Source organism: Petaurus breviceps, unplaced genomic scaffold (genome assembly GCF_028583685.1).
Source record: "Petaurus breviceps papuanus isolate PSGF00001 unplaced genomic scaffold, PetGlider_PUasm1.0 90845, whole genome shotgun sequence".
NCBI classification, from domain to species: Eukaryota; Metazoa; Chordata; class Mammalia; order Diprotodontia; family Petauridae; genus Petaurus; species Petaurus breviceps.
The window spans coordinates 21,275,290-21,290,692 of record NW_027187359.1 but is presented as its reverse complement, the minus strand read 5'-3'; the positions used below and the strand labels follow the sequence as shown (position 1 = coordinate 21,290,692).

The following is a 15,403-nucleotide window of genomic DNA, read 5'->3' as shown; positions in this document are numbered from 1 at the left end:
AACAGTTTTTAGTAGGAGTTGCCATACTAGACATTCAAAACTCCAAACTACACAGAATGAAAAGCTTACAAAATATATAGACCTAGCAAAAGGTATTTAAGGAACTAGGTACATGATGGGGTACCTGGGGTCTAAATCAATTTGTAACATCAATTGTACAAACTGGTTTTACAGGTTGATTTGGACCCCAGGTACCCCATCAGTACATATCATCTTTGTTGTCCTATCTGCTATTGGAATTGTCCCAAGGATGCTTTTAGTGACTCAGCAGATGAGCTTACATCATAATATTCTGACTACTGCAAAAAGTCTTCAAGTTAACCACCAGGGCAATAGTTCACTGAACATCACCTATAAATGAACAGTAGCATGGACCATTTCTACCTGAATCTTATAAAAAAGAATAACAATAACAATCCAGTCCACATCTCCATAAGCCTTCTTATTATTTCCTTTATAGTCAGTCAATTGGCAGCATTTATTAAACCCCTACTGTGTGCCAGGTACTGTGCTAAGAACTGAAGATACAAAGAGAGAAAAAAGATAATTCCTGTTCTCAAAGACCTCACAGTCTAATGGGAGAGACAAGAGGCAAACAACTAGGTACCAAGAATCTGTATAAATTTAATTCATATATAATTGAATCCATATAAGTTGGAAATAATCAACGGAGAGAAAACTCTAACATTTAGGGGGATTGGGGAAGGCTTCTTGCCAAAGGTGGAGTTTTATCTGGAACTTGAAGGAAGCCAGAGGGTCAGGAGATGGAGATGAGGGAGAGAATTCCAGGTATGGGATACCCAGTGAAAATGCTCCAGTAGCACCTTCCATAAAATTGTCTCATCAGTCGGTAAGTTAGTAATCATTTATTAAGCAATTGCTATGTGCCAGGCATTGTGCCTTTAAGCACTGGGGATATGAAAAGAGATAAAAGAAAGTCCCTGTCCTCAAGGAGCTTACAATCCAATGGGGGGAGGAAGGGGACAAAAAAAAAGAATGAAAAATTAGAAAAAGAGGTAAAATATCTCAATGGAAAAATAACTGACCTGGAAAACAGATCCAGGAGGAGAGATAATCTGAGAATTATTGGCCTACTGGAAAATCATGATGAAAAAATGAGCCTGGACATCTACCAAGAGCTCATCTAGGAAAACTACCCCAAGATATCCTAGAACCAGAGGGTAAAATAAAAATTGAGAGAATCCACCGGACACCTCCTGAAAGAGATCCCAAATTGATAAGTCTGCAAAATGTTGTGGCCAAATTCCAGAACTGTCAGGTAAAGGAGAAAATACTACAAGCAGCCAGAAAGACACAATTCAGATATCACAGAACTACAGTGAGGATTGCATGGGATCTGGCAGCTTCTACATCGAAAGACTGAAGGAACTGGAATATGATTTTTTGCAAAGCAAGAGCTTGGGTTACAACCAAGGATCACCTATCCAGCGAAACTGAGCGTAATCTTCCAGGCAAGGAGATGGTCATTCAATGATATGAGGGACTTCCAGACCTTCCTGATGATTGAGCCAGAACTCAATGGAAAATTTAACCTCCAATTACAAGACTCAAGAGACATGGAAAGGTAAAAAGGGAAGACACACACACATAACTTGTTATTTAATAAGAGCAAACTGTTTACATCCCTATATAGGAAGCTGATAACTGTTAATACTGAGAATTCTATACTTATGGCGACATCTAAAAGGGATATAGATAAATAGAGGGTGTGGGTATAAATTACACAAAATGATGATAAAAACCTTATTAAGGGCTGCCAAGGGACTGCAATGGAAGAAGAGGAAAGAATGAAGCAGAAAAGGGTAAATTATGCCACACAAAGAGGCATAAAAATATTATAGTAGAGGGAAAAAAATAAGAGTTTTTCTCTCATTGGTTCTGGTGCAAGGAGGGAATAACAAAGTCAGTTAAGTATAGGACCCTATTGAGAAGAGACATAAAACCTATCATAATAGAGGGAAAAAGGGGGGGGAGAGGAGTATTGCATGAGATCTATTCTCGTCAATCTTGGTTCGAGGAAGAAATAACATACTACATTAAGTATAAAAATCTATCATATACTACAGGCAGTAGGAGGGGGGAAGGGCTAAGAAAAGGGGGGGATTAGAGGGGAGGGAAGAGGGGCGGCTAGGTGGCACAGTGAGTAAAGCACTGGCCCTGGAGTCTGGAGGACCCGACTTTGGTTCCGGCCTCAGACATTTAACACCCACACAAAAGAAAAAAAAAACTAGCCATGTAACCTTGGGCAAGTTACTTAACCCCAGTTGCCCTCCAAAAGGCAAAAAAAAAAAAAAGAAGGGAGGGAAGAAGTAGTAAGAGGGAAGGGTAGGAAAAGGGAGGGGGGAATACTGAGGGAGGTGGCAGTCAGAAGGAAAGCAATTAAGGAAGGGAAGGGAGAAGGGGAAAAAATAAAAGCATGAACAGGGGAGGGAATACGATGGAGGGAAAGATACATATAGTAATCATAACTGTGAATGTGAATGGGATGAACTTTCCCATAAAACGGAGGTGGATAGCAGAATGGATTAAAAACCATAATCCTATAATATGCTGTTTACAAGAAACACATTTGAAACAGGGGGATACACACAGGGCAAAGGTAAAAGGCTGGACTAAAATATATCATGCCTCAGCTAAAGTAAAAAAAAAAAAAGCAGGGGTAGCATTTCTTATCTCAGACAAAGCAAAAGCAAAAATAGATTTAATTAAAAGAGATAAAGAAGAAAACTATATTCTGCTAAAAGGCACCATCGAAAATGAAGCAATATCATTACTAAGCATTTATGCACCAAGCTGTACAGCATCCAAATTCCTAAAGAAGTTAAGGATGTTAGAGGAAGAAATAGATAGCAAAACTATACTAGTGGGGGACTTCAATATCCCCCTTTCTGAGCTTGATAAATCTAACCTCAAAATAAACAAGAAAAAAGTTAAGGAGGTAAATAGAATCCTACAGAAGATAGATATGGTAGACCTCTGGAGAAAATTGAATGGGGATAAAAAGAAATGTACCTTCTTCTCAGTGGCACATGGCACATATACAAAAATTGACCATGTAGTACGGCATAAAAATCTCACAATTCAGCGCAGAAAGGCAGAAATATTAAATGCATCCTTCCCAGATCGTGATGCAATAAAAATTATATGTAATAAAGGGGCATGGAAGGATAGACTAAAAACTATTGGAAACTAAATAACTTAATCCTAAAGAATGAGTAGGTAAAACAAGAAATTATAGAAACAATAAGTAACTTCATTCAAGAGAATTACAATAATGAGACAACATACCAAAACTTGTGGGATACAGCAAAAGCAGTTCTTTGGGGAAGTTTTATATCCCTGAATGCATACATAAATAAAATAGAGAAAATGGAGGTCAATAAATTGGGCATTCAACTGAAAAAGCTAGAAAAAGAACAAATTGAAAATCCCCAATTAAATACTAAATTAGAAATAATGAAAACCAAAAGAGAGATTAAAAAATTTTAATTTAAGAAAATTATTGAAATAATAAATAAAACTAAGAGCTGGTATTATGAAAAAACCAATAAAATTGATAGACCTTTAGTCAATATAATTTAAAAAAAGAAAGAAGAAAACCAAATTACGAGTTATCAAAAATGAAAAGGGTGAATCTACCTACAATGAAGAGGAAATTAAAACAATAATTAGGAATTATTTTGCCCAATTGTATGCACATAAATTTGACAATCTTAGTGAAATGGATGAATATGCCCAGAATAACTAAAGAGTAAGTAAACTACTTAAATAACCCCATCTCAGAAAAAGAAATTGAACTAGCCATCAATGAATTCCCTAGGAAAAAATCTCCAGGGCCAGATAGCTTTACTAGTGAATTCTACAAAGCATTTAGAGAGCAATTAATTCCAATACTTTGGAAACTATTTGGGAAAATTGGAGGAGTCCTACCAAATTCTTTTTATGACACAAATATGGTACTAGTACCTAAATCAGGAAGAGACAAAACAGAGAAAGAAGATTATAGACCAATTTCCCTTATGAATATAGATGCAAAAATTCTAAATAAAATATTAGCAAAATATTACCACAATTTATCACGAGAATAATACACTTTGATCAGGTATGATTTATTCCAGGAATGCAAGGTTGGTTCAATATCAGGAAAACTATAAGTATAATTGACCACATCAACAACAAAGCTAGCAGAAACCATATGATTATCTTAATAGACACAGAAAAGTCTTTTGACAAAATATAACACCCATTCCTATTAAAAATACTAGAAAGTATAGGAATAAATGGAGTCTTCCTTAAAATAATAAGTAGCATCTATCTAAAACCATCAGTAAATATTATATGTAATGGAGATAAGCTAGAATCATTTCCAGTAATATCAGGGGTAAAAGAAAGATGTCCACTATCACCCCTCTTATTCAACTTGGTACTAGAAATGTTACCAACAGCAATAAGAGAAGAAAAAGAAATTGAAAGAATCAAATTAGGCAAAGAAGAGACTAAGCTATCACTCTTTGCAGATGATATGATGATATACTTAGAGAATCCTGGAGAATCAAGTAAAAAACTACTTGAGATAATAAACAAATTTGGCAAAGTTTCTGGATATAAAATAAACCCACATAAGTCCTTCGCATTCTTATATATCTCTAGCGAAATCAAACAGCAAGAGATAGAAAGAGAAATCCCATTTAAAGTTACTTTAGATGTTATAAAATATTTGGGAATTTACCTGCCAAAACAAACCCAGAACTTATATGAACACAATTACAAAACACTTTTCACACAAATAAAATCAGATCTAACTAATTGGAAAAACATCAATTGCTCATGGCTGGGTCAAGCTAATATAATAAAAATGACAATTTTACCTAAATTAAATTACATATTTAGTGCCATACCAATCAATCTGCCAAAAAATTACTTTGTAGAGCTAGAAAAAGTAGTAGCAAAATTCATTTGGAAGAACAAAAGGTCCAGAATATCAAGGCAATTAATGAAAATATGCTAGGGAAGATGGTCTAGCCATACCAGATTTTAATCTGTATTATAAAGTAACAGTCATCAAAACTACTTGGTACTGGTTGAGGAATAGAGTAGTGGATCAGTGGAATAGATTGGGTACACGAGACTCAGCAGCCAATGAGAAAGTAATCTACTATTTGAGACATCCAAAGACCCCAGTTTTGGGGATAAGAATGCACTATTTGACAAAACCTGCTGGGAAAACTGGAACATAGTATGGTAGAAATTGGGCATAGACCAATATCTAACACCGTACACCAAAATAAAGTCAAAATGGGTGCATGATCTAGGTATAAAGGCTGATACTGTAAGCAATCTGGGAAAGCAAGGAATAGTTTACCTGTCAGATATATAGAGAGGGGAAGACTTCATGATGAAACAAGAGTTAGAGAGCATTATGAAATGCAAAATGGATCATTCTGATTACATTAAATTGAAAAGCTGCTGTAAAATAAATTGTTACCAATGTTACCAATTTACAAATTGTTACCAATGTTACCAAGATTAAAAAGGAAGTGGAAAATTGGGAAAGAATTTTTACAACCAGTGTCTCTGATAAATGCCCCATTTCTAAAATATACAAAGAATTGAGTCAAATCTATAAGAATACAAGCCACTCCCCAATTGTTAAATGGTCAGAGGATATGAACTGGCAGTTCTCAGAAGAAAAAATTAAAGATATCTATAAGCATATGAAAAAATGTTCTAAATCACTATTGATTAGAGAAATGCAAATCAAAACAACTCTGAAGTATCACATCTCACCGGCCAGATTGGCTAAGATGACAAAACAGAAAAATGATAAATGCTGAAGAAGATGTGGAAAAATTGGAACACTAATGCATTGTTGGTAGAGTTGTGAACTGATCCAGCCATTCTGGAGAGCAATCTGAAACTATACTCAAAGGTCTATAAATAATTGCATACCCTTTGACCCAGCAATACCACTTCTAGGGTTATATCCCAAAAAGATCAGAGAAGTGGAAGGAGGACCTGTCTGTACAAAAATATTTGTAGCAGCTCTTATTGTGGTGGCAAAGAATTGGATATCAAGGGGATGCCCATCAATTGGGGAATGACTGAACAAGTTGTGGTATATGAATGTAATGGAATACTACTGTGCTATAAGTAATAAGGAGCAGATGGACTTCATAATAACCTGAAGAGACTTATATAAATTGATGCTGAGCGAGAAGAGTAGAACCAGGAGAAATCTGTACACAATCACAGACATGACGTATATGTGATGACTAACTTCAACAGACTGGGCTCCTCTCAGTAATGTAAGGTTATAAGACAGCTTCAAAAGACTCATGATTGAAAGAAATATCCACATCTAGAGAAAGAGATGCGGAGTCTGAATGCAGATTGAAACAAACTACTTGCTTTGTTTCTTTTTCTTGTTTTGTTTCCTCTTTCCCACTCATCATTCCATCAGTTCTAATCCTTCTTCACAACATGCTAATGATCAATGTGAAGTTATTTGTAGATCCTATATTCTAGTGCATGCCACCATGATGGGGGGGGGGAGGAGAAGGGGGAGAAAATTTGAAACTCAAGGGACTGTGGAACTGAATGCTGTAAACTAAAAGTAAATAAACAAATCATTTTAATTAAAAAAAAAAGAAAACAGTGCCTTCAAAATTAAAATTTACCAAAGAGAAACTGACTCATGACATACCAAGAAAAGATTCAAAAAATTGAATATGAAGTAACTCAGAGGAAAGAACAAGTGACCTGGAAAATAGATCAAGGAGAGATAATTTCAGAATCATTAGATTCCCTGAATCCATGAATGAAAAGGGAGCTAGACATCTTATTTTAAGAAATCATAAAAGAAAAATTCACAGATATGTTAAAACCAGGGAACAACATAGAAATGGAAAGAATCCCTTTTCACCTCCTGAAAGAAACTCCAAAGTGAAAATAATATTATAACCAAAGTCCAGAGTTCCTAGGTCAAGGAAGAAATAATGCAAGCATCCAGAAAGAAAGAATTCAAGTATAGAGGAGCTATAGTCAGAATCACGCAAGATTTAGTGGCTACCACTTTAAAGAAACAGAACTTGTAATATGATGTCTTAGAAAACAAAGAATCTAATTTTACAGTCAAGAATAAATTACTCATCCGAACTGAATTAGAAAAAATTGAATTGACCAAATAAATCCTAATATTTCTATTGGGGGAAGAGGGGAGGTGGAACTTTAATTAAATAGAAGACTTCCAAGCACTCCTAATGAAAATGCCAGAACTAAAAAGAAAAAAAAATTTCTTTTTGGAGGGGGCAAGGCAAGGTAATTGGGGTTAAGTGACTTGTCCAAGTTTCACATGGCTAGTTTTTGTGTTAAGTATCTGAGGCCAGTTTTGAATTTAGGTCCTCCTGACTCCAGGGCCAGCGCTCTATTCACTGTGCCACCTAGCTGCCCCTGAATAGAAAATTTTACTTATGAACATAGGAGTCAAAAGAAGCATAAAAACTCTTTCCCCTTTTCCTCCCCAGAGCCCAGACCCTTCTTATGTCTTTTCTCCTCAGCACTAGATTCCTGTCTGCCCTGCCAGGTGTGTGATGGCTTTCTTCAGTAATACGGCTACCCCTTCTAAGTCTTGATATTGGTGAAATGGGATCTCTTAAATGTATTATGTCCTTTGTAAGGAAGGCCTGTAGGAGGTTCATTGCAGATAAGAGCTAAAGCTATGTTTTATATCTTCATTGGAAATTTATCCAGTTATGGAATAATACTGTACCATCCTGTTAGAATTTTTTTGTTGTTTTTTCCAATGTATTGTAATTTTATGAATATTTTAATGCATTTTTTCCATTAAAAAAGAGAAGCATAAAAAGGTAAACACAAGCAAGAAAATATAGTGACTAAGACAAGACTGAACTACTTACATTCATATATGGAAATATTATGCATATAGACTCAGTTCTTTCATTATCAGGGGTCAAAGAGGGAGTCTAATTAGACTAAGGTTAGCCTGAGAATAATTCTGCTATCTTTTGATGTTCTCAGAAGAAGAATAGAAAAGTGAGGAAGAGGAATATGCTGAGATGGGGGAACAGAAAGAAAGGGGAAAATTATTTTATATAAATAAGCACACAAGTAAAACTCTATATCCAAGGAAGAGGGCAGAGGAGAAGGTGCAACCATTGAAACTTACTCTCATTTTAACTGGTCAAAATATGGAAAAAAAACATATAAATATGCTTGGGTACAAAAATACATCTTGCCCAACAGGGTAATAGGAAAGAAAATATTTAGGGGAAAAGGAAGAATAAGAAAGATGATAGATTAATGGAGGGACTAGCCAGAAGCAAAACATACTACTAAAGAGGGGTTGGGGAAAAAGAGAAGGAAAAGTATAAGAGAATAGGATGGAGAAAAATACAAAATTAGCAATCATAACTGTGTATATGAATGGGATCAACTCACTCATAAAATGGAAGAGAATAGCAAAATGGGTTAGAAAATAGAGTCTTGTTGTTAACAAGAAACATACTTGAAACAGAAAGATACACACAGAACTAAAATAAGAGGCCAGCACAGAATGTATTATGCTGCAATGAAATTTAAAAAGTAAGGGTAGCAATCCTGATCTCAGACAAAGCCACATAAAATAGACCTAATTAAAAGAAATGAACAAGGTAACTATTTTGCTAAAAGCCACTATAGACAATGTACCATATGACATAGCATCCAGATTCTTAAATAAAAAGCTAAATGAATCACAGGGAGAAATAGACAGTCAAAATGTATGAAATGAAAAAATTTTATAGAATTTAAATTAAAATTCTGAATAGAATTTTAGAAAAATTAGATATGATAGACTTCTGCAGAAAACTAAAACTGAATAGAAAGGAATATATCTATTCTCAGTTTTACCTGGCACATTCACAAAGAAAAAATTGATCATGAATCAGGGCATAAAAATGTCACAGACAATGTATGACACAGTTCATGATATTTGTTAACAACTGTTGTGATCATCAACTGGATGCTATGTTAATGAATCTCTGCCCACCCTCCCACCCCCAGTAGGAAATGTGGCCAATCTACTATCTACTAAGGACAGCCAACTGTGACCAAAAAAAATAACCTTCTTCAGGAAATTTGGTCTAAATAATGGTCATGAGAATGACCAGAAGGCATTCTGGGTCTAGCCAAAATGCATGGGATTACTAAATTTAAAGTGAACTTTAGAACACGGTTCATGGCAATGGTTCCAAAGCTGGGAAATTAGCACAGAATTATCTAGGCATATCACATTATAAAAGAGAATTATGAATCTCAGCAATAAAATTATTTGTATCATAGGATTTCCATGTCTGAGATAACCCATGAGACCAAACACATATCTTTTTTTTTTTTTTAAGCAATCGGGGTTAAGTAACTTGCTCAAGGTTATACAGCCAGTTATTTCTGGGTGTGGTGCTAAGTATCTGAGTCCGGATTTGATCCCCAGGTGATCCCAACACTGGAGCCGGTACTCTTACTTGCTGTGCTACCTGGCCGCTCCTCACATATCTATTTTTATTTGACATCTAATCTTTATTTGTTTATTCACTCACTAAACAAAAAATGGCTATGTGCACTATGCTATATTAAATTGTAAGGAACATAAACAGACATGTGTAGAGTAGATCATGATCTAGAATGAAAACTATTTCTTCTGATCTTTTTTAAACCAGGAAAGTAAGGCGTGAAGTAGAAGCTTTGGCCACACTTGATCATGAAAATATCATTAAGTATAAAAATTGTTGGGATGGATATGATAATTATGATCCTGAAAAGTGTGGAAAATTTTCAAGGTAATTCTCCTTTTCAAAATCTCTAATATTAGTAACTCATTATACAAAACAATGTAATCATTGCTTTCTTCTGTCATATATTGTGTTGTTAATATAAAATATCCATCCTAGGAAAAAATATATCTTTGTGATCTTCAGTATTTGGGTATGATAGTAAAATGTCAGAGACTTAAAAAAGTAATATGGAGCCATATTGCTCAATAAAATGTCATAACTACTGATTTTATTAAACTATTTAAAATTACTGAATTTTAGACTTATTTGGGATATATCAGACTTACTCCATATTCTCCTTGGTTTAGCAAGGACTTATTCATTCTTGTTATGTACCAGGTACTATGCTAGGTGCTGGTGTACAAAGACAAAAATAAAACAGACCTTATCCTCAAGGAGTTTATTACATTTGTCATAGTTATATTAGCATTTTTACAAGTTAAATTTACCAAGTGTGTTCTTAGAGTTAGCCTAAGAAAGTTTATGGTGGTTGCACTGTAGTGACCATAAAAACTCTTGCTTACTTCTAAAAACCTAAGAGAGAAGAGGTTTGGGTGAAATAAAATAATACAGGATCATTTTAGACTTTAAACTTTTTTCTCTATCTCACACATGTGCTTAGAAAATCACATACTCATACCCCCTAGACTATTTCCTCAGTTCTGATATTGCTCTCAATAATTTAGTATTCAGGTATAAAGAAAGAGGGAATAGTTCTCAGTTATCACATATTAATTTAAGAAGGAGGTGATCAGCAAAATTCATTCATGCAGAGTTGACTTCAAATGAAGCTCAGACTAGAATGAAATGTACTAATTTACTGAATTAAGTACCAAAGTGAATTTAAGTCTTTAAATGGTCAGTTACTTTGCTAAAGTTTAAAAAATTACTTATACATTCCCTCAAATCTCTTTAAATACCCAAAATATATAACTCTATGAACTATGGCCAGTATTACCTTTTTTTCTTTTTTTTGCTCTTTGGAGGGGGGAAGGCAGGGCAATTGGGGTTAAGTGACTTGCCCGAGGTCACACAGCTAGTATGTGTTAAGTGTCTGAGGCAGGATTTGAACTCAGGTTTTCCTGACTCCAGGGCTGGTGCTCTGTTGACTGCACCACCAAGCAGCCCCAATATTTTCTAAAGCATTTAAGGAGGGTGTATTATCTGACATGTTTAATGGTTTAGGTGATTGTGTTCAACTTTTTTCTTTCTTTTAAAATCTTTGTTACAAGAGATGGTTCAATGATGAGGGAAGTAGGAAGGGATATATTTAGAAATGAATGTGAAATAAAAACAATATACATCAACAAGAATAAGATTTAAAATTTTTTAAAATGTAAAAATCATTAAAAAAGAAATGTATCTGGAAAAAATAGGTATTTCAAAATATTCTCCAAACCTTATCTGAAATGAATCTGTAAAAGTCATGGCTTGGGACCATGAAATTGACATTAGCTTTTATACAAAAACATATACACATATACTTTATATGTGTATAGAATATATACACACATGTGTATGTATAGATAGATACTACATATATACTTATACACACATTTATACCCATATGTATATATGGGTATATACATATGTGTGTTATATATGTATATGTGTGTGTAATTTTATATACATGAATATATGTACATCTGTCTATTATATAAATTACAAAGCAGGTGACATGCATTAGAAGAAATAAAGTTCCCTCATCCAGGAGTTCCAAATAGCAGTGAAATCACAGATACGATCTCTCTCTCTCTCTCTCTCTCTCTCTCTCTCTCTCACTCTTTCCCCTATCATCATGTCTGTATATATGTACATTATATATGTATAAAAATGTATAGGGTTAATAACATTTTGCAGACTTTAAAGTACTATATAAATCTATCTATCCTAAGCTTCTTGAGGGCAGGGAATGTTTCATTTTTGTCTTTGTATTCCCAGCACCTATCACAAAACCTAGAATATAACAGTCACTTTTGTTTTCTTGACCCAATTAATTTTTTATTCAGTGAAAAAAGTTGACAGAGACAAAAATCATTTCAAATTGTGTGACAATAAAGTAAAATATTTAGCAGAAATCACTGACTTAAGAAAGTTATCAAGACAATTTAAATTATAAACATCTAATGTTAATTTGGAGAGGAACAAATATAATTTTGCTTAAATAAGAGCAGTATAGGATATTTTTCTGCAAATGCTTGTGAATTTGCTTTAAAATTGTAATAATTCCTAACAGAATCTTAATGGAGAAGCTCCATGGCAAATAGAAGAGTAATGTTCCATTTCACCATTTACTTTTTCATCCCTGTAAGATACTGTAAATGAGACTAATACCATTCCTGGATTGCTTGGCTCTTTAAATTTGTGATATGTCAGCTCTAAATGAGTGGGCAGAAACATATATGCAATAAAACCTCCCTCAGCCTCTTTTCTTGTTAAGTGGTGATGATAACTTTGTGAAAACATACCTCTCATCAGTGTGCTGCTAATTTGTTATTTTATTCCATTGCTTAGTTGTGCACAGAGAAGAACCTGTATAAACTCAATGTGCTGGTTTTTAAACATTCAAATTAAGACTAATTAGATGACAGGACTTTCAAAGTAAAATCCTAATATAAGCTGTTTCAAAGATTCCTGCCTGGATATTTTATCAACATAAGGTGGCAATCAGTTTGGTTATTTTCCTAGATGCCTTCTTTGCAGGGATTTTATTCTTTATCAGTGAGAGATAAAATCGTCTGGAAGACCTGAAGTCAGTAGATAGTTTTGGGTGGAGGGTTCTCCAGCAGGAGCAGCAGCAGCTTTGGTTAAGAAGGAATCAGACTGGGGTGGCTAGGTGGCGCAGTGAGTAAGACTGCAGGCCCAGGAGTCGGGAGGACCCGGGATCAGTTCCAGCCTCAGATATTTAACACCCATGCAAAATAACTGGCCATGTAACCTTGGGCAAGTTACTTAACCCCAATTTCTTTAAAAAAAAAAAGGAATAAAACTTCTAGGATGGAGTTTCCCCCAGGAGGAAAATTTGGGGATGTATTTTCACAAGACACAATAACTAGTTTCTAAGCCAGGGGTGGGGAACCTGTGGCCTCAAAGCCACATGTGGCCTTCTGGGTCCTTGGGTGCAGCCTTTTGACTGAGTCCAAGTTTTATAGAACAAATCCTTTTATTAAGGGGATTTGTTCTGTGAAGTTTAGATCCAGTCAAAGGGCTGTACTTGAGGACCTAGAGGATCCATGTAGTCTTGAAGCTGCAGGTTCCCCACCCCTACTCTAAACCAACTGAAATAATGACTTAATAAAGCAAGAACTTAATAAATGCCTACTGATTTATTGATGGTGATTACTGCTAAAATGTCTCATGCTGAAATATAAATCCATATAAATCCAAAGAGATTTTTTTTTTTTGCTTTTTGGAGGGCAATTGGGGTTAAGTGACTTGCCCAAGGTCACATGGCTAATTTTTGTTTTAAGTGTCTGAGGCCAGATTTGAATGTAGGTCCTCCTGATTCCAGGGCTGGTGCTCTATTTACCGCACCACCTAGTCACCCCCAAGATTTCTTATGGCATTTCACAGTCAAGTTTACCTAAACAATTTTTTTTTCTGAAAAAAAAAAAACGCTTAAACAAAGAATTAAATATACTTTTGTTTGACACTTTAATTTTTAGAACTCTTTATTCATTACTTTCAAACTTTTTGTTTTAATTGACTGGGTAACTTTTGTCAGTTTATTTTTGTAAGTACCAAAATGCTACTCATTTGTAGATCAGCCTTAGATGAAGTCAACTTGAAAAGATGACTGTGGACAGAATTATAAAGGTGTTTAAAGTATTTTACCATGTCTACAAGCTTCAGTCAACCTGTTAAAATTTTTTTCCCAATCAGTCCATCTTCACTGATAATATGCTGTTTCCTTGATTTAATGCTCTTCAGTCAACAGTATCTCCAGCTGAAGAACTTGAGGAACATTTCTTATCTGTTCCTTCTTAAGTTCTTCCCTCCACTGCTTCCCTCTTGTGGAGTAATTCTCTATTCTCTCAAAAAGACTGGCTACTTCGAACTTAGAAGATCAGGATAAAGGAGATGGCATTTGAGCTGAGACAGTGATTGGTAGGATTTTGACAGGTTGGAGATTTAATTCAAGAAATATTTTATACATATATGTATATATACATATATACATGTACACACACACACACATATATATATATATATATATGTGTGTGTGTGTGTGTGTATGTGTGTGTGTGCATGTGCCGTGCTAGGGATATAAAGACAGAAATGAAAGTGTCTTCAAGGAATGTGCAAATTATTTAGTTCAATAGAAGGTCAAAATGAATAGTATGCAGGACAGTGCTAAGGGCATACAGGAAGAAAATGGAAAAAGGGTAAAAAGAATAATAATAATTGAAAAAGGAGAATTAGACATAAGTATTGCAAGAGCACAGAGAGTTCATATTCTATAGGCTCTGGCACATGGAACTTTATAGCATTTAGACCCACCCTACCCTACAAAGATGGAGGTTTTTACAGTCAACAATAATTTCTCAATTCTTAATTAATAATAAATTAATTCTATGTCCCAGGCACCGTGCTAGATGCTGGGGATACAAATACAAAGAATGAAACTATTGCTTTTCACAAGGAACTTACATTCACTCCCTTTGTGCTATCAACACAACTAACAACTGTTCTTCTGCTGTGGTATTGGGTGGATTTAGGGTAATTTGGAGCATGAGTTGGAGAAAGAAAGGGTAGTGATTCCTTTTTTGAGATGATTAGGAAGTAATTACCATCTCCTGGCTGTTGTGGATCTCCCTTCCCTTCACTGAAGACTGATTGGTGGTCATTTCTTCTGGATGCATCTCCATATATCTCACAAAAAGTATCTCTCTCAAAGAGGTGATTTGCACAAGGGAATTCACTTGTAATATAAGGAGAACCCACATGCTCTGCTCCTAACTCTTGGGAACTTCTCCATCTCCACAACTGAGGTATTTCCCTGATGTGATGAACTTCAACACTAGATGTAAATTATCTTAAGTCTCAGTTCTTTATGGTTGTTCATGCCATTACTCCCCAAATAAGCTAAAAGGGAAATTGTTTCATTCCCTGCACTTATATCCCGAGCACCTAGTCTAGTGCCTGGTAGATAGTAGTTGCTTAATCAATACTTCTTGATTGATACCAGGATAAAGTACATGTAGTGTTAGACATGGCATTTTTAGAGCCAGCTTAACATATATTAGTGGTATCATATTTAGATCAAGAAGGGACTGTAGAACTCGTCTAACTCCCTAATTTTATAGTTGAGGAAATTTAGACTTACAAAGATTAAACTTGATCCAGGTCACACAAATAGTGAGAGAATAGGCTTTAAACTTAGGTCTTCCTGATTCCAAAATGAATACTCTTTTCACTCTATTACTCCGTCTCTCTAAACTTTAATTTTTTTAGCAGTTTAACTAGGAAGTATTCTCTTTCAGCTTTTTAATTCAGTTATTATTTATGTTTATGTTGTTTTACTCTTTTTAGAGTCTTTAGGAAAATGTGTTATG

The 15,403-nt window shown here is 34.8% G+C and overlaps 2 protein-coding genes across 6 annotated transcripts in view; one reads left to right on the top strand and one right to left on the bottom strand.

The window, feature by feature from the left end:
* Positions 1-15,403, bottom strand: part of CEBPZOS (CEBPZ opposite strand) — a 295,755-nt gene that overhangs the window by 143,470 nt on the left and 136,882 nt on the right. The gene's annotated exons all lie outside the window — the stretch shown is intronic.
* EIF2AK2 (eukaryotic translation initiation factor 2 alpha kinase 2) overlaps positions 1-15,403 on the top strand; it is a 91,862-nt gene that overhangs the window by 70,362 nt on the left and 6,097 nt on the right. For 4 of the 5 annotated variants that reach the window (XM_069072199.1, XM_069072200.1, XM_069072201.1 and 1 more), the window contains one exon: positions 9,735-9,854. The exons of the other annotated variant lie outside the window; for it this stretch is intronic. In XM_069072199.1, the coding sequence (XP_068928300.1) occupies positions 9,735-9,854 (120 nt within the window). The remainder of the gene's footprint in view (positions 1-9,734; positions 9,855-15,403) is intronic. 5 annotated transcript variants of the gene reach the window in all.